The sequence below is a fragment of the Cololabis saira genome, chromosome 19 (genome assembly GCF_033807715.1).
Source record: "Cololabis saira isolate AMF1-May2022 chromosome 19, fColSai1.1, whole genome shotgun sequence".
NCBI classification, from domain to species: Eukaryota; Metazoa; Chordata; class Actinopteri; order Beloniformes; family Belonidae; genus Cololabis; species Cololabis saira.
This window is the reverse complement of record NC_084605.1, coordinates 40,851,422-40,864,547: the sequence shown is the minus strand read 5'-3', so window position 1 is coordinate 40,864,547 and position 13,126 is coordinate 40,851,422. Positions and strand designations below refer to the sequence as shown.

General features: G+C 40.4%; 1 protein-coding gene across 1 annotated transcript in view; it reads left to right on the top strand.

Annotated features, from left to right (window-relative positions):
- The first annotated feature begins 4,946 nt into the window (after positions 1-4,946).
- The window catches only part of LOC133419457 (alpha-tectorin-like), a 63,075-nt gene continuing 54,895 nt past the window's right edge, over positions 4,947-13,126 (top strand). Inside the window, exons 1-10 of the mRNA XM_061708646.1 lie at positions 4,947-4,973; positions 5,088-5,135; positions 5,260-5,283; positions 8,452-8,579; positions 8,764-9,042; positions 9,254-9,349; positions 9,432-9,597; positions 10,273-10,673; positions 10,756-11,332; positions 11,422-12,005. Of these exons, the coding sequence (XP_061564630.1) occupies positions 5,090-5,135; positions 5,260-5,283; positions 8,452-8,579; positions 8,764-9,042; positions 9,254-9,349; positions 9,432-9,597; positions 10,273-10,673; positions 10,756-11,332; positions 11,422-12,005 (2,301 nt within the window). The 5' untranslated portion in view covers positions 4,947-4,973; positions 5,088-5,089. The remainder of the gene's footprint in view (positions 4,974-5,087; positions 5,136-5,259; positions 5,284-8,451; positions 8,580-8,763; positions 9,043-9,253; positions 9,350-9,431; positions 9,598-10,272; positions 10,674-10,755; positions 11,333-11,421; positions 12,006-13,126) is intronic.

Here is a 13,126-nt window from a genome sequence, read left to right as displayed (position 1 = left end):
ATCTATTTCTCGGAAAAAAATCAGTCTAAAGACAAAAGTTAAATGAAAATCATCCATTAGTTCTGCCACAACAGATTTCAACAGGAGCACAACTGGCCATGATGACATACACACAATTACAGGTTTAAACATTTACATAAATAATGGTTAATGTGGAAAAAAAACGACTTATTGTGTCTGGATGCTTTACCACAATAAAGTACTCACTCAGTTAAAGTAATTAAGTAAAGCTCAAAAAAGATCCATTGACAGGAACTTTTATCTTTCAGATGGAAAAATGTGATAACAGAGCATAATCAGACTAGCCAACCTCATTTTGGGGCATATGATGCTGAACCTATTTGACCAACAGAAACAACAATCATAATACTGCTCCTTTCAGGCTTACATGGTAGACACTCGGCATGATGGTTCCATCACTTACTCTGCCCCTCTTCCTGCACTGATGCACTCATCAATCTGAAACAGGATAGATCTAAAGTCATAAGACTATGTGGTCAGGCTCCTTTCAAACATTTTTAAAGCTGTCTTTTAAAGATTAATATCACTTGATTGCCTTAATAAGTAACACCGTCAGATCATCATCTGGTTATTTCATTACGGTGGCCGGTTAATTGGGTCAGCTGATTGACCTTAAGCTAGTTGTTGTAAGAACTAACTTATGCAGGCTGAGAAAGAGGTTCATGGGAAATTTGCTCTTGGAGTGCTGCTACAAGCTAAATCTGAACTCTAACTGTAAAGACAAATCTCAATATACCAAGAAAAAATAAAAACACAAATATATTTTTTTAGGAAAATAATGCAATGACCATGAATCACAAATGATACTACACGATAAAGTGTAGTAATCACAAATGATTAGTGATGATCATTAAGATTTGAGGAATCAGAAAGAACCCTAGGCAGTCACACAGACAGACAAAGAAATGAGCAACCTTTGTTTTCATTTGTTTCCCTTTGGGGATTAATGAAGTATTTTGAATTGAACTTGAATAAGGTATTCCATGCAGATTGAAGTTCAAAATATTTTACTCATACACTTGCTGCAATAAGGTTCTCCGTACTTGCCTATAATCTAACACTGGGTGTAACTTCAGTCAGTAGATTCTTAACACAGTCAATACACATGGAAATTAATTTCTAGCCGGATCACAAAGCACACACCAAATAAATATTTCCATAAAAACAAAAAAAAAGAAAGAAGAGAAATACACTTAACGATGAAGTAAAAAAAAAAAATTAAAAAAATTCTCCACTTTTTTTTCCATACCAAATGAAAAAAACGATTTTTAATGCTGCCTAAGTATCATTGTTCTTCATGGACTTTTAAAAAGACTGTTAACACAGTTAATACTAACAGAATTAGTCAAAACAAAAATGTATAAAGGGATTAGCATGGAAAAAAGTCAAACAAAACTAAAACATTTAGTAATAATTGTGATTAATCAATTGGGATATTGATTTAACGTCATATCAGCCTGCCTTTGCATCCAACCCAGTGTCACAGGAAAACGTGGTCGAGGCTACGTTGGTCCACATACGTTTTGCATACCGCAAAACGTGGCAATGTTACGATTTGCCCTCCTAAAACGTGAGATGTGAACGTGTTCCGTGGCGCATTCATTTTAATAGGTTTCGTTAGGTTTTGTTTCCTTCACGTGACTTTGAAGTTTTCGGCTGTGGAGGGAAAACAAAATTGCTGCCATTTCTTTGATTCTCGGTCTAAATTGCAATATTTTAAGATAGTTTCGCCATGAAAAGCAGATTTTATCATATTCATAGCAAGAAATACATATTGAAATGTCACAATATTTGTGTGTCTGTTTACCTCACGTCGAGACCGGCAACTTTTTTTTTTTTTTTTTTAACTTACTCCTCCTCCGTGGCTCTCTCGCGGTAAAAACTTCTTCTTATAATTACGCGCGGCCCATTCTGACACCATGTGTTGTCTGTCTTAATATATATGTATATAGCAGACGAGGCGTGTAGCTGGTCTCATCAAGACGTTTATTCCCAGACCGTTATAATCAACGACTGGCTGTCATGGCAACAACAAACAACTGACGCTTTCACCTGGCGCTCTGCTAAAGCTACTGCACATGTGCTAAGCACCTAGGGCATGCTGGGTAATGGAGTTCCTACACAGTAATCCATACAACACAGAAACCAAGTGGCTTATATGCTATTTTAATTACTTTTAATATTAGGTAGTTGTGTGAACGGTTAAGATATTTGTGTAATTTTGTATAACTGTAGATGATATTATTTCAACATAGAACATAAAACGGCTTTTAGTGTCCCCAGGGTCACGCATTTCTTCTTTGAATTTCAGCACCCCCGTGTTTTTGTGAGACAACCTGGAAATTGTTGCTCGCTCCAAAAAAAAGCATGTTGTTTTTTTATTAGGGCCCGAGCACCTTCAGTGCGAAGGCCCTATTGTATCTGTAGGAATTTTTTTCTTTTTTCTTTCTTCTGACGAAAGGAGGGCCTTTTTGCCCCCCTAAACGTGCCCAAAAAGTCACCAAATTTTGCATGCAAGTCAGGCCTGGCGAAAAATTTGATATTTGATGGTTTACATTAATGGGCGTGGCAAAATGGCTCAACAGCGCCCCCCGGAAAACTTTGTGCCTCAAGCCCCACAATACGGTTTGACGTACATGCACAAAAATCGCTACACACCTGTATCAGTACACAACTTAAAGAAAAGTCTCTTGGCGACATGGCCGAAACCGAACAGGAAGTCAGCCATTTTGAATTAATCGTGTCACTTTGGCGCAATTTATGCCATTCCTTCGGCAGTTAATACGGCCCGAACCGTAACGTGCACCCAGGTGTGTTATACATCAAAACGTGCGTCTCCATCCTGCGACAACACGCATTACTTTTCTCTTTCAAAAGCGTTACCGTGGCGACGCTAGACGCCAAAAAGCGCGCCCACCCTTCATCTGGTTGGTTCAGACAGAAAAAACTTTGCGCCTCAAGCCCCATAATACGGTTTGACTTACATGAACGAAAATCGGTACACACCTGTATCATGTCGCAACTTAAAGAAAAGTCTCTTGGCGCCATGGCCGAAACCGAACAGGAAGTCGGCCATTTTGAACATTCTGAATTAATCGCGTAATTTTGGAGCAATATGAGCCATTCCTTCGAGAATTAATACGGCCCGAACCGTAACGTGCACCCAGGTGTGTTATACATCAAAATGTGCGTCTCCATCCTGCGACTACGCGCATTACTTTTCTCTTTCAAAAGTGTTACCGTGGCGACACTAGACGCCAAAAAGCGCGCCCCCCTTCATCTGATAGGTCCATATTTGATAGTTCCCCAAAAGTCACCAAATTTTGCATGCAAGGCAGGCCTGGCGATAAATGTGATATTTCATGGTTTGCATTAATGGGCGTGGCAAAATGGCTCAACAGCGCCCCCCGGAAAACTTTGTGCCTCAAGCCCCACAATACGGTTCGACGTACATGCACGAAAATCGGTACACACCTGTATCATGTCGCAACTTAAAGAAAAGTCTCTTGGCGCCATGGCCAAAACCGAACAGGAAGTCGGCCATTTTGAATTAATTGTGTAATTTTTGTGCAATTTATGCCATTCTTTCGGCAATTAATACGACCCGAACCGTAATGTGCACCCAGGAGTGTTATACATCAAAATGTGCGTCTTCATCTTGCGACTACGCGCATTACTTTTCTCTTTCAAAAGTGTTACCGTGGCGACGCTAGACGCCAAAAAGCGTGCCCCCCTTCATCTGATTGGTCCATATTTGATAGTTCTCCAAAAGTCACCAAATTTTACATGCAAGCCAGGCCTGGCGAAAAATTTAATATTTCATGGTTTGCATTAATGGGTGTGGCCGAACGGCTCAACAGCGCCCCCTAGAATACTTTTCTCTGCCATAACTTTTGAAAGGTTTGAAATAAAGAGTCGTGGGTGGTGTCATGGGACTCGGTATTGAGTCCTTGACCATAATTGGTGAAAATTATGAAAATTATGGTGAGAAAGGGGCCCCGCCCCTTCTTCTGATTGGTTGTCCCTTTTTTCTGCTATATCTTTTGAATGGTTTGACATAGGAAGTCGTGGGTGGTGTCATTTCTGATATGCTTATGGGGGCGGTGGCCGTGAGTGCGAGGGCCCGTTCATCGCTGCTTGCAGCTTTAATTATACCTTTTATTTGACAAGGCAATCACTAAATTAATTAATTTTATGCTGCGTAAATGCAACCTATAAATAATTATCCATACATATATGTTCCTCAGAATATATTGGACACTGGACAATGTAAACCTTTTTTTGGTAATTAATGATCTCTGGCTTGACAGCTCGCCAGATCGTTTAGTGTATGTGGTGGTTTTATTTTGGAGGGGTGCAGCGTAAGCAATAATATTAAGACCTTTTTTTTTATCAATTGTCATCATTTCACTTATGTTTACAACATGTAGAGTAATTAATTGGGCAGCGAAGCCTCTGTGTTTTTATATAGGAGGAGGAGGAGTAAGTTACACAAATATTGTGAAATTTCAATATGTATTTCTTGCTATGAATATGATAAAATCTGCATGGCTTCATGGCGAATCTATCTTAAAATATTGCAATTGAGACCCACAGCCGAAAACTTGAAAGTCACGTGACAGAAACGAAACCTAACGAAACCTATTAAAATGAATGGGCCACGGAACGCGTTCACATTTCACGTTTTAGGAGGGCAAATCATAACATTGCCACGTTTTGCAATGTGGACCAACGTAGCCTCTACCACGTTTTCCTGTGAGACTGGGTTGTTGCATCATTACATGACAACAGGTGGCTCTGAGTGGAATGATTGGAATGGAAAATCCACCTAACTGGAAAAACAAGATTCTACTGGAAGTGTCACGATAAAGTGTCACGATAATGACTATATAAAGTCTCTCTGCAGCTCTGCATTTCCACATGAGATGTGAACAGAAGAGGCACATGAGCAGGTAACATGTTTATTTTAAAACATTTTAATTTCCATCCAGGTGTAATTGAATCTCTGAAAGGGCTTTTGATTTAGTTTTGATTGTGTTAGGCTGACAGATTTTCTGATATTTCAGAAATGGAAGGTAAAATCCCACTGCTTGTGCTGCTTTTGTCAGTGATGAGTAAGTATTTTATCCTTTTTATTCTCTTCCATTTGCTCGGGCGCATTTCAAATTCATTAACTTGCTTGTGCGCATTTTATTGACTTTCTCAGATTTTTATACAGTAATGTGTTTATCTTCATAGGTCGAGCGGCTGAACAGGATCTAGGTCAGTTGAGATTTAATCTGTTCAGTTGTTAGTCATGAAAAGAATTAAACATTTGTGAATATGTATTTTGTTCTTTGACTGGATGAACATTTGGAGCCGTTTTCTGTGGCTAATGTCATTGAAATGAGTATTTAGATCTCATTTTTTTCAAGGTTAGTGACATGTTTCACAAACTGGTGTTATCATTCATGATAATATGACTAATATATATACCGTAATCTTTATTTGTAATCATTTATATACTGGCCATTGAAGAATATTCCATTTTCATTCAAAATGTCTTAAACCGTATTCAAAGTATTTTTAGGGCCATTTGCCATCTGTACCGAGGTGCTGTAATATGAGTTTTGTAACGTTTAGCTGAATTCGAGCAGCGATTACAACCGTAAACACCTCTGATTTGATCTTTCTACTTCTGTCAGCAGTTGTATTATAAATTAACACCAGTAAATCTGTTCCACTAGAAGCCGTACATAGTATAGGCTACCTAAGAGTGCCTCCACCTTGTTTGACAAATTATGTTTTAAAAAAACAGCTTTTCATTTTGCTTTGAATAAAAAAGCAAATCCTTTTTTAAAAGTTTCTCTTTCCTTGAAAATGTAGATACTTTGCTTAGAAAACATGTAACGCTTAAATGGTATATGATGTACTTTTGTGAAACCTTTTAGATAAATTAAGACTGAAATTATACACTTTCATCACATCTTGACTGTTTTCTTTCAAATCCATTGAGGTTATAAAGGCAACCTCATAAAAACTATTTTGCCCAAATACAATACTATTGGACCTGACTGTATGGTACAGGTTTGCTGAGCACTAACTATTGCAAAGTCCTATTTAAAGGAGCTTGAGGCCGGATTGAGGCAGGATTTATGAAAAAAATCTGTATACATTTTAAGTTTTGTAGTAATAATGTCAGATGAAGCGTTCCAAACACAAAAGAATGAGCCCTCTAGTGTATCTCTCCTTTGCCTTGAACAGGCTGTGTGCTGCAAAATGTGCTGCAATTCGGTCCTGAATTTCCCGCGCTGGCCTGCGGATGTGACGTCACATGACGCTGCATGTGCGTTCTCCCCGTTCTCCCGTGCCGGCTTCACTGTTGGCTGCAGTACCCCCAACGGCCGTCGTGGTGAAGGGTGGCGCTAGAGAGTCTCATTTCTTTTTTTTTAAAAAGGTTTTTTTGGGCTCTAGTGGCCCTTTATTGGAGATGCAGACTGGAAAGGGGTAGAGAGAGAGAACGGGGAAGACACGCAGCAAAGGTGCGCGGGCTGGATTCGAACCCGCGACCGCTGCAGGAGGACTGTAGCCTCAGTATATGGCCCGCTGCTTAACCCACTGCACCACCGAGCGACCAGAGAGTCTCATTTCTTAAAAGGAGCCTCAAGCTCCTTTAAGACCTATATGTGTAATATAATAATAACTAGAAAATTTCGGGAAATTTTGATATGGGCATGCCCTACTGCCCATTCGTCCCCTCTTGCTGCTTTGGTTTGGGGCTGCAGTGGTTGTGTTCGGGGTGGTTCTATGTCAGTTTGAGGTGTTTTTACGCTTGTATTTCATTCATTCCTGTGCTCCCAATAGTTATTAATGGGGCGTGCTTTTTGGCATCTAGCGTTGCCACGGTAACACTTTTGACTGAGAAAAGTAATGCCCATCGAGGCACGATGGATACGCATCCAACGATGTATGCCATGCATGGGTGCACGTTCAGGTTCAGGCTACGTTAACGGATAGGTTTTTTTTTCATCATGGTAAAAAAAAAACATCCGAATGAATGGGGCCATTTGGCCTGGATTTTGACATAAAATTTCGTTAAATTACAGCTTCATGAAATTTGAGTATGTTGAAGTCCACAGCGTGCCGAGTCAGGGGACATTTGTACGATGTCTCTACGATAACGTGTTGCCTAGCAACAAGCGTCCAAAGTCAAACGGAAAAAAATAAAAAAATTAAAGGTCAATATCGCAAAAACTGTAATAATTGGCATAATGAGGTTGTAGGGTCCGTTAGTGCCAATCGGGCCGAGTGTTTGAAAGTTTCAACAATGTCTCTACGATAAAGTTCGGCCGAGCAATAAGCGTCCGAATTTTCGCCTTTTTTTTTGCTTTTTGGCGTCTAGCGTTGCCACGGTAACACTTTTGACTGAGAAAAGTAATGCCCATCGAGGCACGATGGAGACGCATCCAACGATGTATGCCATGTATGGGTGCATGTTCCAGTTCAGGCTATGTTAACGGATAGGTTTTTTTTTCACCATGGTAAAAAACTCCATCCGAATGAATGGGGCCATTTGGCCTGGATTTTGACATAAAATTTCCTTAAATCCCAGCTTCATGAAATTTGAGTATGTTGAAGTCCACAGCGTGCCAAGTCGGGAAACATTTGTACGATAACCTGTTGCCTAGCAACAAGCGTCCAAAGTCAAACGGAAAAAAAAAAAGTCTCTACGATAAAGCTCGGCCGAACAATAAGCGTCCGAATTTTCGCCTTTTTTTTTGCTTTTTGGCAACTTGCGTTGCCACGGTAACCCCTATTACTGAGAAAAGTAATGCCCATCGAGGCACGATGGAGACGCATCCAACGATGTATGACATGCATGGGTGCACGTTGCGGTTCGGGCCGTATTAACGGACGAAAAAAGAGTGCGGAATAAGAATAATAAGAAAAGGGAAACCTTTTCTGTATACCAATATATCGCCTTCATTTTAAGGTTTTTCCTCATTTTTTCGGGCATGTTTTATTTTTTGGGGATTTTTTTTTTCCACATCAGAGCGGGGTCATGCTGTACACCCGCTGGTGTGACGTGGGACTTTTGCGACTTTAGCTTGTTAGCAAAATGCTAGCAACAATGCCCTTTGGGCCATTCTGGACGATTGCAATATGGTCATGCCACTACTTGGCATGCCCATAATAATAATAATGACTTGGATTTATATAGCGCCTTTCTAGGCACCCAGAGCGCTTTACAGAAATCATTATTCATCCATACACATTCTCTCTGGTGGTGGTAAGCTACGTTTGTAGCCACAGCTGCCCTGGGGCAGACTGACGGAAGCGTGGCTGCTATATCGTGCCAAATACAATACTATTGGACCTGACTGCATGGTACAGGTTTGCTGACCATTAAATATTGCAAAGTTCTATTTGACACCAATATGTGTGTTAAAGTTGTTTCTTCAGGAACTCTTTATCCAATAAGTGGGACTGAAGGCCCTCAAGCAGATGAAGGAGGCACACCAAGGATTTCCCTGGAAAGACCTTTCGTCTATTTTGGACGGACGTACAATGGCATTTATGTATGTAACATTAACGGCAGAATCACATACGAGTTTAATGGAAGGCCATAAAAACATTTGAGAAAACTTAAAGTTTCCTCCATTGGTTAAAAAAACCTCCACCAAGGTCATTGCAAAATATAAAATTGTACATAGAAATTGCCATAAGTGACAGAAATGTTTTCACCTGCTTATTTATTTCCAGATTCTTAACAATGGACTCCTAATATTTGACGGCTCAGTCAAAGTAAAGTTACCTGAAAGGTTCCCACGACATGCAAAAGCAGACGTTATTGCTCCATTGTGGACAGATTTGGACAACAGTAAAAATGGTCATATATTCTACAACCAATACACCAGTGGCAGTGTTCTCCGGCAGGCTACACAGGACATTAATTCCTACTTCCCAGACATCTACTTCAGTGCCACTTGGGTCTTTGTGGTGACATGGCATGAGGTGGCCTACTTCCCAAATACAGAAGCAGTAAGTCAACATGAGCTAGTGTTGCTCACACAAAGTACTTCTTGAAATAAAGTCTATGATTTAAAGACAGTCTGTGATTTAAAGACATGAAAATGCTCATTCAAAAGACAGAATTGTAAATGTGCATTTAATCTGAGTAGATGTAAATGATCTTTTGAATAAAAAAAAAAAAATCAAACAGTGCACATGATAATAAACTGATCTTTTCCAGAGGGCAACTTTCCAGGCGGTGATAATCTCTGGAAACGGCAACACATTTTTGTTTATGAACTACGGGATAATTGACGCAACTGGTCATAGTGTACAGGTCTGAACCATTACAGTTGATTTATGGACAACTATTTGTTGTGACTGTGAATGACTGCATCTGTTAATGTTTAAATTTACAGGCTGGCTATGATACAATAAACTCTGAGCACCATTTCTCTATCCCTGGATCATTAACTGATGCTGCAACAGGCGATGACTCTGTTTTCCGCCGCAGCAGCAACGTCAACGTGCCTGGTCGTTGGGCCTTTCAGGTCAACTATGGTCCAAAAGGCTGCACTTTCAATGGTAATCTCAGGCTGTTCTTTAATGAGTTGAAATAAGATAAACAATCTGCGGAAATGATATCCAAGCCAAGTTGAAAGTTTTTCACAACAAAGATCAGAATTCACCCTTGAAATCACTGGATTAGACTTCTTAAAAATGTCATTACACTAACAATAAATCGTGTTGAATCACATCATTATTCCTTTGAATAATCTTGTGGGAAAAAAACCTCAGAGAACACCTTAAACATCAAGATCGATATAGCATTTTACAATTTACACAAGTACATTTAGCAGACTTTTGTGTACCATTGGCTCCATCTAAAGCCAGACAATATAGAGCGCCAATATGGCATTAATATTCCTTGCAGTTCTTCATTGGTCCAATAGGCTCAACCTTAATTTTGAAACTTAATTTGACATGTTTTTAATGTTCATATTTTTTTTTTCAAGGTAAAAAAAATATATATATAAAAAAAGAACATATTATAATCTAATAGCTGGATAATAAAGAGAACATTTAACCGAAATGTTTAACTTTGATCATAAATTACATGCTACTTCCCTCACACAAAGATTCCTTTTAAATCTCCCAGGACAACCATGACAAGTTTAAATCCATGTTACTGTGCACAGTGACTAGTTAACACATTAAATATGTGCCTTAGACTAAGCTTATGTTTTGATTTTGTTTAAGGGAAACCTGTGCAGCCTGGGGATTCCTTCTGGAGTGACAGCACGTGTGCAGAGAAGTGCATCTGCACCTCATCAGGCGTGCAATGTTCCTACCAGCCCTGCTCCTTTTCCCAAATATGCCAGGAAACTTCCTTTTATTTCTCCTGCCAGACAGTGGAGAGACGCACCTGCACCATCAGTGGTGATCCACATTACTACACCTTCGATAAGTCATTGTTTCACTTTCAGGGCACCTGCACTTATGTTCTTTCAGAACAGTGTCAGAATAGCCTGCCCTATTATAGAGTAGAGGGTAAGAATGAGCACCGAGGCAGCACAGATGTTTCTTGGACGCGACTGGTGAAGGTGTATGTCTATAATGAAACCATTGAGCTTGTCAAAGGACATCCTGGTAAAGCTAAGGTCAGTGAATTTGAATATGGGTAAATACCATTTATCAAGTATGTTTTTTGCTGAGTTAACTAACCTGCTGGTGTGCTTCCAGGTTAATGGAATCTTTGCATTCACTCCATTCTTCCTCAATAACGGCACAGTTCATGTTTATGAGTCAGGTTTTACTGTGACTGTCAGCACTAACTTTGGCCTGATGGTATCATACGATGCAAACCATTATGTCCGGATCAGCCTGCCCTACTCTTACCAGAATGCAACATGCGGCCTCTGTGGAGACTTCGACGATGACCCTGACGATGATTTCAGAACCCGTGAGGGCGAGGTCGTGAGCTCTGATGTGGTTTTTGCCAACAGCTGGAAAGCAGCTGGTGATGATGAACCTGGTTGTGAGGCACAGTGTGGAGGTCTGGACTGTGCTGTCTGTTCTCCAGATGAAACAGCATTATACAGCAATGATGCCCACTGTGGTATCCTGCAGAACAGTTCTGGACCCTTTGCTGCAGGTCACCAAGAGCTTCCCCCTCAAGAATTTATGGAAAGTTGTGTTTTTGATCTGTGTGTTGGTGGAGGGTACCAGCCCATTCTCTGTCAAGCCTTAAATGTGTACACAAGTGAGTGTCAGCAAAATGGTGTCCAACTACCAAGCTGGAGGAGACCTGGCTTCTGTGGTACGTCTGTCAGTTGCTCAAAATATATCTGAAATAAAACACTTTTCAATTTGCTGAAATGTACGGAATAATGTTTTTCTTTTTTGCAGAAATCCCCTGCCCAGCTAACAGCCACTTTGAGTCCCAATCCTCAGGATGTCCACCCACCTGTGTCAACCCAAATTCCACCTACAACTGTCCTCTCCATGATCTGGAGAGCTGTGTCTGTAATGAAGGCTACATCCTCAGTGGTGGTATCTGTGTCCATCATGATGAGTGTGGCTGCAGCTTTGAGGGTCGCTACTATAGGTCTGGGCAGACTGTCATACTAGATGAGGACTGTGGGAGGCAATGTAGCTGCAGTTATGGCTCCATGACATGCAATTCACATGGTTGCGGCCTACATGAATCATGCCTTGTAGTGGATGGAGAAAGAGGATGCAGACCCAAAAGCTATGCTACATGCTGGATTAGAGGCCCTGGGTCATATCAAACATTTGATGGAGTGACATACCAATATCCTGGGGCTTGTCGACTGACCCTTACCAGGGTGATGGAATTGTCAGATCACCCACACTTTATGGTGACTGCAGAGAAAATCCCCAGAGGGCAGCAGGGTTTTGCACGTGTCCTGAAGTTTGAGGCAGAGGGGACACACTTCTCCATTGAGATGGCTAGAAGCAGCAGAGTTAAGGTAAATTGTTGAAGTCTATATTAAGTAACTAAGACACATGTATTTAAGTGCAGTGGCAGTACTTTCTGTCACATAAACATATTTACAGCCTATTTCAAAAAAGGATTTTGGCCTCCATAGTTAGATAGCATAATTTTTTGTGTGATTTATATGTAAGTATATGCATCTATTTGAATTAATACATTTATTTAAAAAGTGAATTGTAGCCTTTTGACAGTTGGCTCAGCTAATTAATAAACCACTATCACATCCTCATTAGTCATTGTCATATTACTAAGCTTAGTGAAGCAATTAGCAGTTTGTGCCAAACCAATGTTGGCTGACAGCAGCAGCAGTCATTTCTATGTTTGCCAGCGAAACTGGATATTCTGCTCCAAAGCTCCTGAAGCAGCTGGTAGCCATGGACTAATTTTGATTGATATTAGGTGGACATGTTCTGTTTGGCTGCCCGGGCCTGTTTGTTCCACCTATTTACAATGTTGTGTTGCCTATTGTGAACAAAAAGAGGCTTCAAAGAGAAAACGTACTTGTAACATCACAGAATGTGTGTCCAGTCATTTTTCAGTCTATGGTGATCATCCATTGGTTTTCTAAAGGGTGCCTTTGAAACCTCTTTTTCTTTATGCTGTGTTGTGCCATGCTGTAAATGAACAGACTGGAAACCGTCCACAACCTGATTATTTCCATTAGCTATTTTAGTTTGGCTGCCATAGTTGATTTTAACCTATAACGCTTTTTAATATTATTCTCTCTGATCAAATAAGTACAAACATTGCCATTTCAAGTGTTCCTACCTAAACATCAGGCCAAATTCAGCTAATGCATGGTTAGCACAACCTGCCCCCTGCTTCACTAAGGTTTGTCCTTGAACCCCTATAGGCCAACCTCAGCCAGTCGCAGTGGTCTGTACAGTTACAAGCAGAAAAAAACATATTAAATGACTATGCTATGTTATTTATCGCTCAGAAGTCAACACAGTGGTGCTGGGTAGCAAGAGTGATGACAACCAGCCGTTGGCTTTACTAGTCACCAATCCGAGGATCCTGCCCCCAGACCACCCCCTTAAATTGTTCCTTGATAGTCTGATGTGGTACAAAAAAAAGACAAACATGGAGGTCAAC